This window comes from Nicotiana tabacum, chromosome 6 (assembly GCF_000715075.1).
Source record: "Nicotiana tabacum cultivar K326 chromosome 6, ASM71507v2, whole genome shotgun sequence".
NCBI classification, from domain to species: domain Eukaryota; kingdom Viridiplantae; phylum Streptophyta; class Magnoliopsida; order Solanales; family Solanaceae; genus Nicotiana; species Nicotiana tabacum.
In genome coordinates this window covers 166988313-167005147 of record NC_134085.1, presented here as the reverse complement: position 1 = coordinate 167005147, position 16835 = coordinate 166988313, and the positions used below count along the sequence as shown (strand labels likewise).

Below are 16835 nucleotides of genomic sequence, written 5' to 3'. Positions count from 1 at the left end.
CAAAATATTTATTGCTCCAACTTTTCCTATTCCCTCCACGATTACTGCAGTGCAAATGAAGAGACTACAATGTCATTTCTCATTAGAAGCTGATATACATCACTAAATAATTTTGGTGCTCTCTTGTCTTGTAATTATGTAATTAATATATGGTACTTTCTTGAGTAATAAGAAAATAATATTACGTTCTTGAAATAATTATTCTCTTCGTTTTGCAGATCATGGACTATTTTGATATGGATGTGGTAAAATATTTGTATAAAAACAAGCCAAATCCGGATTCTTTGACAAGTTCCCTTTGCAAAAAATTGTCCAAAGCTTGTAATAAGGCACCATCTCCAGCTCCTACGGTAATATCAAGCTCTATATATAATACTGTGGATTAACCTGTATATTCATCTAATACTAATACATGAATTTTTGTGCTTTTCTTCTCCTTCTTACTACCTTATGGCCCCATCTTTATCTGGTTTTATAGAAAAATATAGCAAAAGTCCGTGTTCTTTAGCTTTATCAAAAAAGTATATTCCTTGTTCTTTGGGCATAAACTATAGGCTGCATCCCAAAATATTTTCATCTTATGTTGCAAGTATTTTGTTTTGCTCTTTAAAACAGTCTAACAAATTTAGAGGCTGTGGTTGCTTTCGCGGCTTCGCCTTATTAAATGATTATTTACAATCTATTATTTCGTACGAAGTAGCTTAATTTTTATATGAGTAGAACAATATGACTACATAAAAAGAATTTATTTTGATATTACAGAAAGTATTATTAAGTAATTTTTTTTATAATCTGTCTGTGGAAGAGAGTTACTTTTGTGACTCTTTGAAGTTTATTCTAAATTTTATGATTTTGCAACTATTTTGTTTGAGATTTTCACTATGAAAGGCTTCTAAAGTTTCTCATATTGATATCTTTTGCCATCTTCATCTCTGATAGGAGTAAATTCAACTTTATATATTTTAGATATCAAGTTTGGTGGGAAAGAGTCTCGCCTCGTGTATCAATACGAAATATATTTCGTTTTGACCTGTATTAATTAATTAGTAAAATTCCTACACAAAAATAAAAAAAAAATGAATGTGAATTATAATATTTTTATGTAGTTTATAAATATGTAAATTTTATTTCAAAGAATTAAAAAATTCTATGCTCGAATTTACAGTCAAATTTAAAAAGATTGACTTTCGAAATCTAAACTATGCCATGTAAATTGGGATAGTAATGGATTCACGCGCAATGCGCGTGTCAAAAAACTAGTAAGTATATAAGGAGGAGATAAGAAAGAATGACTTCACAGAAACCCAGTACATCCCTTGAATTCCCATGTATCTACCACATCCACTCACATACACGAGTACGTAGCCAAGGAACTGTCACTATTTCATTGCAGATTTTGATAAAGGAAAAGTAAAAACCAAAGAGTGAAACGAGTGTGACAAAGACTTATGTTTCAAAAGACAATGGAGCTTCTCTATCACCCACATATCCAAACAGACGGAAATACTACTAGCCTTAACTAGGGAAAGAAGGAAATAAACAGAAAGATTAAAAAAATAAAAGTTGGGGCTGCAGCCAAGACACAAAACTGCTTCGACAAAAAACAAAAGTTTATGATCTTAAAACTAGCCACGTCAGCTTAGCTACATTGTAACCGGTACACACAAAAAAGTTTCAAGGTATCTGTTAGGACCAAAAATTGCAGCCTCGGTAGACGAATATGACAAGAACAGATACTATACTTGATCTTAGCCAAAGATTTGAGGAATGTAAGAGTGCTAAGACAGACACATATAAATAGAAAGTAGAGCAGAAACAGGTGCCACTATTTCCAAAAGCTTTCTATTTATATTTGTGAATGGTACTATGTCAGCATGTAACTAACAGCTGAATTAATATTAGATACTGAAATGCGAGGAAAAGCTGAAACTAGAAACGACCGAAGCATGAATCAACCAGTAACAAACATGTTTGATAATGAGTTCTAAGAAAATAATACCATTTTAGACAACAAGATCGATCTAGGTTAAAAGATACTAACTTGAGAGGCTTTGCTAAAACACGTTGGCCCAAGGTGACAAAACTGGTTTCCTGGTTGGACATAAACCAAGCGAGCGAAGAGACACTGCAGAGTTGAAAAACAATAAAAAGTAGCTTAGCAACAATATCGGAGGAAATATAGTTCAACCCAGATTCAACAGAAACTCACCTTCCAGTAAAAACATGCTCCCTAACACCAAGAATAGTGGGTGGTCGGAGCCCATGTTTACCGTGGAATTCCTCGAGAAGATTTCTGACTTTCATTGCTTCCTCAAGGTAGTTATCCTGCATTAGAGAGACACAAATTAATTTAAGATCAGGAGAAGGTGAAATTGGAAAAGAACCTCCATTTGTTTATATTTACACTTCAGAGTTAAATGACACGACAATGCGTCTATCCCAGGAGAAACGGAAAGGGGAAATTTTACAGAATAAGTAAACTGTGAATAAACCACAAAAGATATCATCCTCTGGAAAGACAAGAATAAGACTTAAAAAATATAGGAATTTAACGCCAAATAAAGACCACTGTAAATCGCATTATATTAATGACATGGAACACAGACAAGCAAATCTTTGGAGGACAAAGATATTCTGAAAGCAATAATTAGAAGAGTTGTTTCACGTGGTGTTCATTGAACTAGATAAATAGGGACTTGCACATGGTGTTCGTTCTCGAAAGAGGTTCATTGGAGATGTTTGGAGGTTAGAGGTTGCTAGTAGCATATACAAGAGTGATCCAGGATATGTATGATAGCGTTAAGACCCACGTTAGGACGGTGAGAGGAGACTCGGAACACTTTCCAGTCATGATAGGACTGCATCAAGGATTCACGCTTAGTCCGTTTTTATTTGTCTTGGCGATGGATGTTCTGATCCGGCGCATTTAAGGGGAGGTGCCATGGTGCATATTATTTGCGGATGACATAATACTGATTGACGAGACGCGAGGCGGTGCTAATGCGAGACTGGACTAAAAGCTAAGCAGGACTAAAACAGAGTACTTGGAATGCAAGTTCAGCGACGTGACTCATGAAACGGACGTGGAAGTGAGGCTGGATTCACAAGTCATCACCAAGAAAGGGAGTTTCAAGTACCTCGGATCTATAATCCAAGGTAAAGGTAATGGTGAGATTGACAAGGATATCACACATCGAATTGGAGCAGAATGGATTAAATGGAGGCTCGCTTCCGGGGTTTTGTGTGATAAGAAGGTGCTACCAAGCCATAAAGGTAAGTTTTACAAAATGGTGGTTAGACCAACTATGTTGTATGAGGTGGAGTGTTAGCCTGTCAAAAACACACATGTCCACAAGATGAAAGTAGCGGAAATGAGGATGATGAGATAGATGTGTGGGCATAACCAAAATAGATAAGATTAGGATAGATAAGTTCTATAGAGTGGTGGTTAGGAATGCAGAGATAGATGTGTGGTGTTAGATAGTTATGTGTAGAATATGTTCTAGTCTCATATGTAATAGAAGTAGAATATGTTCTAGTCTCATATGTAGTAGGAGTAAAATATGTATCATATATAGGGCTCATTGTATCATTGTGAAAAAAAATAGATTTTTCTTCTGTGCATTCTCACATGGCATCAGAGCTTCAGTGAGAAAATTATCGTGTGCGCCATTCCATATGTACCATATATAGGGCTCATTGTACCATTGTTAAAAAAAACAAATTTTTCTCCCGTGCATTCTCACATGATATAGTGAGAAAATTATCGCTGTGCGTCATTCCAGCAACATCTGGGAAGAAAGATCTCATCGCCGTGCAATTTTCCGACAACTTCGTCTTGTTCACAGGGTTCATCACTGCTACAGTGGTACTGTGCATATACCAATACCACCATCACGGATCTGTGTGCGACCAAACCCACAAATCGCAGTCCCATCGGAAAAGTCAGTCACCGTGCGTCTTTCCGGTTGACGACTTAAGATTGATTTGCATTATCTCCTCATCGGTAAGTGGTGTGAAAACCAACACTACCATCTTGTTCGAAAAACCAAGGCGGAAAATCTTAGTCAATCGCTCCGGCATAAAGTCACTCTCACGTCGCCAGACAAAACTAGGGTTCCGACGAGATACAGTAACTTTTCCGGCCGTGTGAGCCATTCCAGCCACTTTTTGATAAAACTTCTTCAGGACAACATACTCGCCCAGTGATTCCGAGCCTACCCATATAAATTACATCAAATTCTGACAATTTTTATTCTTCCCGACGTGAAACGGTGATTTCCCATCATGAACAGTAATGCCCAGAAAAGTTTATGTTTTCTAGTGGTGTTTTAAAACCTATTTTGTAATGTGGAATTCGGCTTAGTCTCACTATTTTAAAAAATTTCCGGCTACTTTTCGGCCAACTTCTGTTTATCAGCAACCGCCCGGTTTTGTTGCTCAGGGAAAGTAGTGGCCTTGTATGTCGAATGATCAGCTTGCAGATATTTTCACCAAGTCCCTCACTGGTCCTCGTATTAGTGACATATGTAACAAGGTGGGTGCATATAATTTGTATGCACCGGCTTGAGTGGGAGTGTTAGATAGTTATATGTATAATATGTCCTAGTCTCATATGTAATAGGAGTAGACTATGTCCTAGTCCCATATATAGTAGGAGTAAAATATGTATCATATATAGGGCTTATTGTATCATTGTTACAAATAGATTTTTCTCATGTGCATTCTCACATGTGGGAGTGCCCCCGTGGAGGACAAGATGCGAGAAGCAGCGCTGAGATGGTACGGGCATGGGAAGAGGAGATGCATAGATGCCTGGGTGAGGAGGTTTTTGAGATGGTACGGGCATGTGAAGAGGTGCATAGATGCCTGGGTGAGGAGGTGTAAAAGGTTTCTTTTACTATATGATGTTTCCTTCGGTTCGATTATTCTATCACCTGATCACATTTTCTTGTTGTTACTACTTGTTGTTTCTGCTTCTTTTTCATTTTTCCATGAGTCGGGGATTTATCAGAAACAACCTATCTACCTTATCAAGGTAGGGGTAAGGTTTGCGTACACTCTACCCTCTTCAGACTTCACTCGTGAGGATTACATTGGGTTTGTTGTTGTTTCACATGCTTCACATGCCTAATATGAAGGCATACAATGAATCAGATTGCATTTTTATGAGAGAAAAATAAAGAATTCCTAATTGCACGTTCAGGATATAAAAACTAATCATTTAAACTCTGGACAGAAAAACAACGTTTACCTAATAAGAAAAGAATTAAGAGGGAAAACTAATTACCTGATTCATATCAATTGTTTGAACCGCTTCCCCACGGGTAAATATTATTGCATGGTTTTGGTTTTCTGGTTTGCCTTCACCAAGTTTTGGATCTCCAGGAAGCTTGACTGAATATATTTCCTGCATGTAAAACAATCCTTTAGAAAATAAAAGACAGAAAGCCAATTCCATCTAAGTGGTTCCATCAAATACAATTATTACCAAAATACGTCCTAAATCCAGAGAGAGTGTTTGTGTCCGAAATCAGTATGGCTTATCAGGATTTAAAATTTCAGAAATCTCCCAAAGATACCATAACATACCAAAATCATTCACAAAATCTTAACACTTTGAGTTAATTGACAATATACCATACCTGATCTTTCCCATGTGCATCAGCTTTGACAAGCTTTGAATAAAATTCCTTTGAAACTTTCCCATCATCCCCAGCAATTTCCTCAACATGTATGAAAGCAACACGAAGTGCTTCATTCCTTGCAAAAAACATAACAAACACAAAGTAAGGCATAGTCAAATGATAAATGACATAAACACTCGAGTATTGCACCACTCAATGAATAATTGTTTATTACATCCGTGCGACAAAACACACAGAGGCAAAGAGAGATGGAAACAGAATTATTTTTCAGTTCTTGCTCAACTACCATGCATATGCTTGCTAATTTAGGGTGTTAAGGAGAAATCAAGCGAAGTCAGAATTTAAGACAAGGAAACAAGAGGGGGAGGGGGAGGGACCAGAAGACTCAAACTTGAAATAATAATATTGGGGACTCCATTGCAATTTGCTAAAAAAGATTATCTAGAGTCCACAAAAACTACTAGGCCTCAATCTCAAGTTAGTTGAAGATATTTTGCAAAATTACGTAAGAACAAAAAATCCTGACTGATAAAAATGGAATCGATGAAATGGTGCATCAGAAGAACATATTAATTCAGACCTTCGCAATAAAAGACCAATATCAGTAGCCTCTGGAGCCTTTCGCTGTTTTTGCTGCCCATAAATTTGGCATGAAATCACATAAGTAAACTTCAAATCAGCTTGAGCCCGTGCTTCTCGCGATAATTCAAACCCTTGACTCGTGAGAGAGCTTGTCTGAGAATGACCATCCACTCCTTATAAAAAAAACAAAAGTAAAAAACTACATCAGGACATTCAGGCTTTTCATTTGACATACAACAACAACTACATACCCAGTAAAATCCCACTAGTGGGGTCTGGGAAGGGTAGGATGTACGCAGACCTTACCCCTACCCCGGAAGGGTAGGGGCTTTTCATTTGACATAAGAGCAAATAAAAAAAACTACCAACCTCCTAGCGATCTCCTTTCCAAGTAACTTTGTAGCATTAATGCCCTTCTGTAATACATCATACCACGCACTGTATACAAAACCACATTAAAATATAACTAGCATTGTTAAATACACAGAAGATACTAAACCGCCAAATATAGAAACCTAATTACCATGGGAACAATCAAACCTGTCCTAGCTAGAGTTTGGCCCCGGTAAGATGCCCAAAACCGAAGCTCCAAGGCGTCACTGGAGCCTTCCTGAATGTCGTTATCACCACTATCACCTCGACCAATTCGCTCCAGAAAATTCTCCCACTCATCTATTATGGGTCATACAGAGTGACAAAGGTTAAGACCATACAGTAAGGGAAGACAAATACATAAGACAGAGTGATTATTAGTAGAGGCATTATCTTATCCAACGAGGTGAACAACAAGATAAAAATTTATAATACTCCTGTAAATAAGCAGTACACCCAAAAGTAAAGAACTTTTTTTTTTTTTTGAGAAAGGGTAACAAACCAAAAGGTAGAGAACTACACAAAAATATAATTCACTACAAAAGACAATCATCTATACAAGCAGGCACATTGTGTGTACACAAAATATTAAACAAAAACAAGTGGCTACTAGGAAAATAGACAAAGCCATTTTCCACCTATTCAAAAGCTCTGTAATTCCTCTTACCCAAAAGAACCGACATGAGTGATGGTGTCTTCTACTCACTTTTTCTTCCTCTTCTTCCTCCCCCCCCCCCTTCAAACAAATGACTCTTTCCTTTTCATCTGGTATTCAGATCTTTTTTTACTACTTTTGATTTCATGTTTCTCCCTTACTCATCCCTTCCACTGTCTAAGTCAATGACAATGTAATCAAATAAGAAACTGAATGCTGCTATCTAATTCTTCTTAATAGTTAACTGGAAATGGTAAAGTAAAATTTGTGATCTGCGTTATCTTTCAATGACCCCGTTGTTATTTTGATAAAGTAAATAATTAGGTTGATGTTGTGAGAAAACAAACTCATGTGTACAAGTAGTATATTAGAAATAGAGAAAATACACTAAAATATGGTTCTCTACAATAGTCACCTGATCATCTATAATACAAGTAGGAACCTCGGGGGTGCACCAAAAAGAAACATAAAATATGAGAGTGTTCCTCAAGTTTACAATATCAATCTCAACAGCTTCAAATGCTCTCATATTCCTCTCTTTCCAAATAACCCAAATAAGGGCTAGAGGGGCATTATACCATGCTCTCAGACTTCTCTTCCTTTTTCTAAAACCCAGCTTCTACAAAGGCTCCCGTTATTATAATGGGCATCAATCACTATACTGAGCAAATCCAAAACCAACCACCATAGAGTCATTGCCACATGACAATGCAACATGAGGTGATTTTAATATTCTCCTGAACATCTGGCACACAAAACACCAGCCAACATGTGTAATCCTCCTCCTCCTCAGGCTAACAGGATGGCTTCCTAGCTACTAGCCACACCAAAAAACACATATGCTCTGTAAAGGTCTCTCTTCTGGATGTACTTACTCCAGCATTTTGCTGGCATACATCAGTAAAATCTTCACATTAAAAATTAAACAAAATAAAAAATAAAAAACACTTCTTAGGCACCCTAAGAATCTTCATAAAGAGTACAAAAAAGCCACCACCTCTCTCACCAACAATTTTTGGTAGTAAGCTTTACTCGAGAACATCCCGTGTCTCTCCTTGTGCCCCATCCCCGTGAATCTTGCAAAAAGTGTGACATGCTCTGCTTGTAAAGTAGTTCCACTAGACTATGGAATTCCCCCATCTCCCTATGCTATAAGTTACTTAAAAATCTTAGATCTCATAGAACTACACTTCTAGTACCTTCCAGATCTGTTGCATTGTCATCTCTATCGGCTAGAAATTCAATATATATTAGGGAAATTATGCCTCAGCATGCGCTCTCAGCACCATCAGTGGCCCCAAAAACAAATCCTTCTACCACCACCTTTCCGAAAGTTATTTGGCCGCTGAAATCCTCCCAGACTTTCATGATGTTTCTCCATAAACCGAACCCGAACGAAGTGTATTTTACTGGTCATTCCCCATCTTTTTCTTGTACTTTTCTGCTTTCACCCCGTCCATAATGACTGCTCCTCCATTCCAAATCTCCTTAACCATATTTCAAGTAGAGTTTTCTGGAAGATCCTAAGGTCTCTCACTTCAAGTCTTCCCTGTTTTTCGGTAACAGCCACCACATATTTCAATGACCTTGTTGACATGTTTTGTAATGATGTTTATCTGAGAAGTTGGCTTAATATCATTAATTTTTTATCAGGACACCTTGTCATTTCTTAATACGCAATTAATATCATGAGCTTCCAGTTTACAGTAATAGCGACTAGGATCATCATTATTGTATATTGGATGTTGATTTAGTAATTCAAATTGCAAGTTGATACTCATAAGTACTAATCCACATTTATGTAAGGTAATTTTTTAATTCGGTAAACAGTGGGCCGCACTTCAAAATAGCATGTGCTTCAATTGTTGCTTTTTTGCTTCGAGCGCCATAGACCTTCTGTTTTTTTTTTTGCATTTTTTCGCTTTTAAAACACTGGAGGATACTTAAAATGTGATCCCAACCTGAAATTTTAAAGTATTACATATTTTAAGATTAATGACTTAATAAATTATTGATTTGCTCGATCACGCCCACTCTAGAAGTTAACTACAGAAACAAAAAAATGTTTTTTACAAATAACAAAATTTCGTATATACCAACCAGAATTTAAAACATTAAATGAAAATGGCAGATAGGAGACGAGGAGGAGAAGAGGCGAATAGGGAGCATTATATGGCTAAGAAAAAGGCAAAGCTAGCAGTTATGGCGGCCAAGACTGCAGCTTTTAGTCGTTTGTATGAGGAACTCGAGAGACGAGGTGGGGATAAAAGGTTGTTCAGGTTCAGTGTTGTGAAGAGCGTGAAGCGAGGAAAAGCGACAACCCCCATTTCACGATTCACGAGAAGCGAAGCGCTCACTTTTTTTAAGTGAAGCGAAATTTAAAAAAAAAAAATTAAATAAATACTGCATAGACAACACATGTAATTGTAAGCAAATGTTCAATACTTCAATTAAAAAAATAAAGAGTAGCATCAATTAAAGCACAAAATGAGCATCCTATTTTTCTACAAGATTGTCAAATTCTTGTATTCCACTATCATTATTAAATTGGGCAGAAATTGGGGGCAGAAACTGGAAAAATTGGGCAAAAATTTTCTGAGAAAGAACCGAAGGTAAAAAAAAAAAAAAATCGCCTGCATTTCGACGCTTTTTGGACGTTTAGAAAAAAAAGAAAAAGAAGATGACTGAAAATCAAAAGTAGAAGAAGCAGAACATACATGTGATGTTGAAGAAGAAGAAGAAGAACAAACCTTGGAACTTGAGATAATTTCATAAATCTGAAGTTGATGAAGAACAGAAGAAGAAACCGCTGCTCTTGTTGAAGGAAAACCTAGTCTCGCTGATGTTTCTGGACTCCAGACAGTGTTTACGGTTTAAAATAGGGCTTGGGTTAATTTGAACAAAGGAGCGGTCACTTCTCTCGCTTCACCGATTCTCGCTTTTTACAGAGAAGCGATCGCTTTTTCGTACCAAAGTCGCTTCACAGCCCTGAAGCGCTGACTTGCCCGACTCGCTTCGCTTCTTGCTTAAAGCGATGAAGCGAGCGCTTTTTTAATCACTGTTCAGGTTAGCCGAGGCGCGAGAAAGGAAGGCGCGTGACTTGGACCAAGTGAAGTGCATCCACGACGAAGAAGGTAGAGTTTTGTTGGATGAGGGGCTTATCTGTCGGAGATGGCAGACCTACTTCTATAGTCTCTTGAACAAGGAAGGGGACAAAAGCACTGTACTGGGTGGTTTGGAACTTTCCGGGAGTCGTGGCTTTGGATATTGTAGGCGGATTAGAGTTGATGAAGTCGAGGAGACTATGCGTAAGATGAGCAGGGACAAAGCGACCGGGCCGGATGAGATCCCGGTGAAGTTTCGGAAGAGTGCGGACAACGCAAGCTTGGAGTGGCTCAATAGGTTATTTAATGTCATTTTTTGAACGAAGAAGATGTCCGAAGAATGGAAGTGGAGTACTGAGTACGATGGTTCCTGTATACAAGAACAAGGGTGATATCCAAAATTGCAATAACTATCGGGTATCAAGCTGCTTAGACATACTATGAAAGTATGGGACAGAGTGGTAAAGCTAAGGGTGAGGAGGAGTGTGTCTATTTCTAAGAACCAGTTTAGGTTTATGCCGGGACGTTCGACTACAGAAACCATCCACCTTGTTAGGAGATTGATGGAGCAATATAGGGAGAGAAAGGACTTGCATATGGTGTTCATCGACTTAGAAAAGGCGTATGATAAAGTTCTGATGGAGGTTTTGTGGCGATGTTTGGAGGCTAGAGGTGTACTTGTTGCTTACGTTAGGTTGATTAAGGACATGAATGATGGAATAAAGACCCGAGTGAGGACGATGGGTGGAGACTCGGACCATTTTCCGATTATGATGGGGTTGCATCAGGGGTCAGCACTCAACCCTTTTTTGTTTGCTCTGGTGATGGACGTACTGACGTGTCACATCCAAGGGGAGGTGTCGTGATGCATGCTATTTTCAGAAGATATTGTATTGATTGACGAGACGCGAGATGGTGTAAACGCGCAATTAGAGGTATGGAGGCGGACCCTAGAGTCTAAAGGTTTCAAGTTGAGCAGGACCAACACAAAATACTTGGAGTGTAAGTTCAGTGGCGAGACTCAAGGAGGGGAAGGGGAGGTGAGGCTGGACTCACAGGTCATCACTAGGAGAGGAAGTTTTAAGTACCTTGGGTCTATTATTTAGGGGGATGAGGAGATTCATGAAGATGTCACACATTGTATTGCGGCGGGATGGATGAAATGGAGACTCGCTTCCGATTTTTTGTGTGATAAGAAGGTGTCACCGAAACTTAAAAGTAAATTCTACAGAGTGATGGTCAAACCAACAATGTTGTATGGGGCTGAGTGTTGGCCAGTCAAGATCGCTCATGTCTAGAAGATGAAGGTAGCAGAGATGAGGATATTGAAATGGATGTGCGGGCACACCAGGTTAGATAGGATCAGAAATGAGGTTATTCGCGACAAGGTGAGTGTGGCCCCTATTGAGGACAAGATGCGGGAAGCGCGACTTAGGTGGTTTGGTCATGTGAGGAGGAGCACAGATGCCCGGGTGAGGAGGTGTGAGAGGTTGACATTGGAGGGCTTACGGAGAGGTAGAGGCAGGCCAAAGAAGAGGTGGGAAGAGGTGATTAGGCTAGATATGGCACAGGCTCAGCTGACCAGGGACATGACCCTTGATAGGAAGGTATGTAGGTCGAGGATTAGGGTAGTAGAGTAGGTAGCCTAGAGTATTCACAACAGTAGCATTGGCATGCAGTCTCGCTTTTTGTGGGTAGTAGGTTTTATGACTAACTGTTGCTTTCTTTCATTGTTGATCACCTTACTATCTTGTTGTTTTTATTCTGCTTTAATATGGTTTTTTGGTATTGTCCCTTCTTGTCTATATTTTCATTAATGTGGTGCTTATGCTTTCCTGAGCAGAGGGTTTATTGGAAACAGCCTCTCTATCCTCACAAGGTAGGGTAAGGTCTGCATACACACTATAACCCAGACCCCACAGTGTAGGATAATACTGGTATGTTGTTGTTGTTGTAAATGAAAATGGCAGATAGTTAATCTGAAGGCTGAGTGAAGATCAGCCAATTGAAGGAAATGCCTGAATTTTAGATTTCGCGAATTAATGAGATAAGAGCTTTTGTCGTTATAGAACACGGAACTCAATGGAAGCAATGATAATAATAGGAAAGGAAAGAGACAAAATGCAATAAAATAGAAGAGAAAAGTCATACAAAGTTATATACAGATCACTCCCCTTTATTGAATTTCCTTAATTGAATTTCGGTTGATTAGGACGCAGTTCCTTAAAAACCTCCGCCGACAGTTCTCTTATAACTGATACATTAAGCATTTACTTCAATATTACATTCTTTTCTTCCCTTTTCAGGAAAAAGGCATCAAATATGAAATCAACTGTGTTACATGGATTTGCTGGATACAGGCAAGTACAGGTACGCAGATGAGGTAGTTGTTAGATTTTCGCAAACTGTTACTGTATTTTGATGAATATGCACAAAGAAACCACACCCATGTCACACCCACCTGACACAAGTACATCTACAAGATGAAGGATCCATGAAACATATCAAGAAACAATCACAATTAATCTAAATTGTTGATTCAAACAAGTGCAATCAATCTAAAAGTTAATCAAAGTTGAAGAAAAGGAGGAAAAACACTTTTCTGAACTTTTCTAATAGAACTTCTAAGAGACATTGAGAAAGAGACAAAAGGGGTTAGAGAAATGGAGGAAGGAGATAATAGAGTGGGGAGGGAATGAGTATCAGAAAGAAAAAGAAGGGAGAAGGAGTAAGGATGGTATATAAGAGGAGATTTAGGAGTAGGGAGAGAGTTGGTGCAATGGGAGAGGAGAGGGAGGGGTGAGGGTAAAGAGGTTGTCCATGGAAGTTAAAATCATTGCATGGAACGTGAAGGGGATGAATGACCCTAACAAAGGGGCCATCATCAAGGTGAGAGTTAGAGAATGGGGCCGGATATATTGTGTCGTCAAGAAACTAAAATGAAGGTTATGACAGATAAGGTTGTGAGAAAGTGTATGGGGGGACAATGGGTGAAGTATGATGGTTACCAGCACTAGGGAGTGCAGGAGGTAAGTAAGGGAGAGTTCATCATAGCAATATGGATAAAAAATTTGGAGGGTGGTGAAGAATGGGGCTTCAGGCGGCGCACGCAAGGGGGGAGGGTGGGGTTCAAAGGATATAGGAGGGGATTTCAACACAATTAGATTCCGGAGGAAAGGGTGGTGTCTAGGGCAATGAAAGAGTTTTCAGAGTTCATTAATGATCACTGCCTTATAGATCTTCCATTGACAGGAGCAAGGTTCGCATAGTATAGAGCTCAGGATTCTAATGCAAAATCTAGACGGGATAGATTCTTTGTGTCTAATAATTGGGAGGAGCTGGTGCAAGATGTGATGCAAGTTCCATTGCACAAATTGACTTCGGACACTCGCCATAGGAGGAATTTGTGCGATCCTTTCAGATTCGAGAATATGTGGCTTAAGGCGACGAAATTCGAATATAGAGTAAATGAGTGGTGGAATAGGTACGATGTTACAGGTATACCATCTTTCCGTCTTGAAAAGAAGTTGAAAATACCAGCCTATTTGTATAAATGATTTGAGTTTCTTTTTGAGAACCATATTTTGGTTTAGGTTCTCTTTTTTTTGTTATACTGATTGTATATGAGGTTCTCCCCTACCTTAAATGAAATTATTTACCTAATAAAAATAAGAGGAATACAAATGGAGGAAATTAAAATTTTCCATTTTCCTCCATGCTGGTTAAAAGCCAAGAGGAAGCAGATCTACCAACAAGAAAGTCTCAACAGCTACGTACAAGATGGGATAAGTACAGTAACTGACCAAATGGGAAAGATACCTGGAAATATTTTCTGAAGATAGAACAGTGTAGATATGCCATCTTCATTTTCCACTCGCAGATCAGAGGAACTATATAGTACTGTCTCACTATAGTAAGGGGTGAAGACACTGTTGCCAACATATACGCATATAAGGAAAAATCCAGATTCTGTTCTTATGTCAGAAAATTCAACTAAAAGACTAGGTGACAGCAGCAAAATACCAGAATGGCATCATCTCACTAACTGGCTTTGCTGGTGGCATGTCCATAAACAAAGAATTTGTAAAGAACTCCAATCTTCTTCTTGCTTCGAGATTCTTAGGAATGTTAGCAGCCGAATCCTTCACAGTAAGAAGTAAATGCAGCCTTTTCACCTGCTCCTTCTGTAAGAAAAAACAGAGATTTATCAGTTTAGCATATCAACAAAGGAGACGAGAGAGAGAAAAATAGGGGTTAAGGAAAGATTCTGTAAAATAGCATGACAGATCAGCAAAAAAATCAATAAAAGCACAGGACTCATACAATTTCAGGATCTCTAGGCCACTCCACCCTAGAAAAGAGTCGCCCCTCATTCCTTGCCCTAGCCAATATATTCCAAGTATCAAGCTGCTCCCTGCCCAGATAAAGAACATAGTTAACTCTCAAAACAACCCAAACAAAGAACCAACTGAAGTTTGAGCAAAATGATCATGCAAAGGATTCACCTTAAATCAGATGACAACAGATCATGGGTAACAACCTCATACAGATCATACATAGCTTTGGCAGCACCCTTTGAAAGTTCAGGAGTTTCATTGCGAATCTGCAATGGTAAAAAATACAAGAGACCTGAGTGACATGATATCATAAAAGCACAAGATGTGTTGAAAATAAGTACTACTAAGACAAATAACGTGAAATCCTAAGAGTGGGCAGCCTAATACATAATTTATTAAAAACAATCTCAGAGATAAATAACATGATACAGCAAGAGTATCAAACTTAGTAAATAAACTGTAGTCAGAGTAAAAACACAGAGCAGGTGTTAAACATAAATCATCTGTGTGATGCAGTCAGTGAAACACTAGAAACAAACTTTAAGGGAAGCCTGTGACTTGGAAACCCGCTAGATGTGCTCCAGAAGATTTAGTTGATTTCAACATTTCAGACTTGACGTCCAGGCTAATTTTCTCTTTCTCTCATTTATGATCCCGGTATGGGTTTTCATTGAATGCTATATCCCCTGAAATATGCTCCCTCTGACCCAATTTGGTAGCCCACTTTTGGTTTGGTAGAATTACTACGACAGCAAATTAAAACATGAGCTGTTTACTATGTGCTGATAAACACGCAGGACCACATTTTTAACTAATGTTGTAGAAATGCCAGTGGTGCGAATAATTATATGAACTAAGATTGCTTCAGAATGACAGATTGGAAAAGTGAACGAGTTTACAGGTATATCAATCTGAAGATAATTCTTAAGTTACTGTGATTGTTAAATTTTGTAGCTGTTATATCCACTGACTTCGAGCGCAAGCTCAAGCCTCTTGCTTGTCACATTGACTTGACCTCAGGCTAAGAAAGTTATTTGTTTAATCAGGCCAAGCTTGGATAGAAAGAAGCTGAGTCAAGCAAAGTTCCCACGGCTCAGCTCATTAACACCCTTAATTCAAGCCACAAACACTAGATGTTTCAAATTGCAATGTTTTGGTATGAAAAAATCACTGTAAAACAGAACACGCATACCATTACTTTAACCGGCATTGGCTAATTCCCAAACACAGAACAAAAGTCTGTTCTAACTTCCTATAATATAAGAGTGATCTAGAAAATATTAGGATCTCTACCCCTACAACAGGAAGATTCAAACTGTCCATCCACTTCCATGAACACAAGATGCAATTATTGCAGTAAATAGATGTAGTAATACACATAGGTAGTTGAGTTACCAAATGGACTGCTTAACAAACTCAACACTACCGATAGAGCAAGGCAAAGTTTTCTGGATTACATTGTTATCATCACTATAATATCTTTTTTTTATCAAAAAAAATAAATAGAATAAGGCAGAAATGTTACCAAAAGTCCAGTCAATGCTGTAAATCTTGATAGCACAACTGGAAGTTTCTTCAGTGATAAGGTTATGACTAGTGAACCCTCCATTATGCTACTGTTGACCTCTCGATATATTCTTTCAACCCTAACATCAAGAGAAACATGAATATTGACCACTTCAGAGCAAGAATGCTCAAACCAAACTATATGGAACAAGAAAAACAATCTAGACTCTTGTTTGTCAGGGGTAAAAAGGCATACCAAAGTCTTCCCTCTCCATCAACCAGAGAGTATAAGATCTTTTCAATACTGTAATAGCACTCCTGGACAGCATAGGCCATGTACTCATCCCTGCATATTCTGGTCCAAAGATCTCCTTGTGTATCTTTGCAATCCAAAGCCAAATCAATAGCCAACAAGATCTGTAAAAGTTGTTCCATTTACTAACAGTGTGTATGCTTTCCAACATAAAAAATTATAGGCAAAATTCAGCCGGGAGCACCTTACTGCAAAGGAGAAACAGAGGCCATTGTACAAGTCGTAGACTTCCCGTGTTACTCGGCATTGAAAGTAAATCCATCTCCCTAGGGGAAATCAGTGCATTGAAACATTAAAGTAAATATTTGAGAATGAAAA

General features: G+C 38.4%; 1 protein-coding gene across 2 annotated transcripts in view; it reads right to left on the bottom strand.

Moving 5' to 3' along the window:
• The window catches only part of LOC107780981 (callose synthase 10), a 61523-nt gene that overhangs the window by 7007 nt on the left and 37681 nt on the right, over positions 1 to 16835 (bottom strand). The window contains exons 25-38 of one of the 2 annotated variants that reach the window (XM_075255821.1): positions 16702 to 16783; positions 16461 to 16621; positions 16224 to 16344; positions 14867 to 14964; positions 14685 to 14775; positions 14385 to 14545; positions 14181 to 14290; positions 6771 to 6902; positions 6600 to 6668; positions 6154 to 6403; positions 5646 to 5823; positions 5291 to 5410; positions 2210 to 2325; positions 2042 to 2125 (exon numbers count right to left, since the gene is read on the bottom strand). In XM_075255821.1, the coding sequence (XP_075111922.1) occupies positions 2042 to 2125; positions 2210 to 2325; positions 5291 to 5410; positions 5646 to 5823; positions 6154 to 6403; positions 6600 to 6668; positions 6771 to 6902; positions 14181 to 14290; positions 14385 to 14545; positions 14685 to 14775; positions 14867 to 14964; positions 16224 to 16344; positions 16461 to 16621; positions 16702 to 16783 (1773 nt within the window). The remainder of the gene's footprint in view (positions 1 to 2041; positions 2126 to 2209; positions 2326 to 5290; positions 5411 to 5645; positions 5824 to 6153; positions 6404 to 6599; positions 6669 to 6770; positions 6903 to 14180; positions 14291 to 14384; positions 14546 to 14684; positions 14776 to 14866; positions 14965 to 16223; positions 16345 to 16460; positions 16622 to 16701; positions 16784 to 16835) is intronic. The other variant, XM_075255822.1, reaches the window with a different exon arrangement.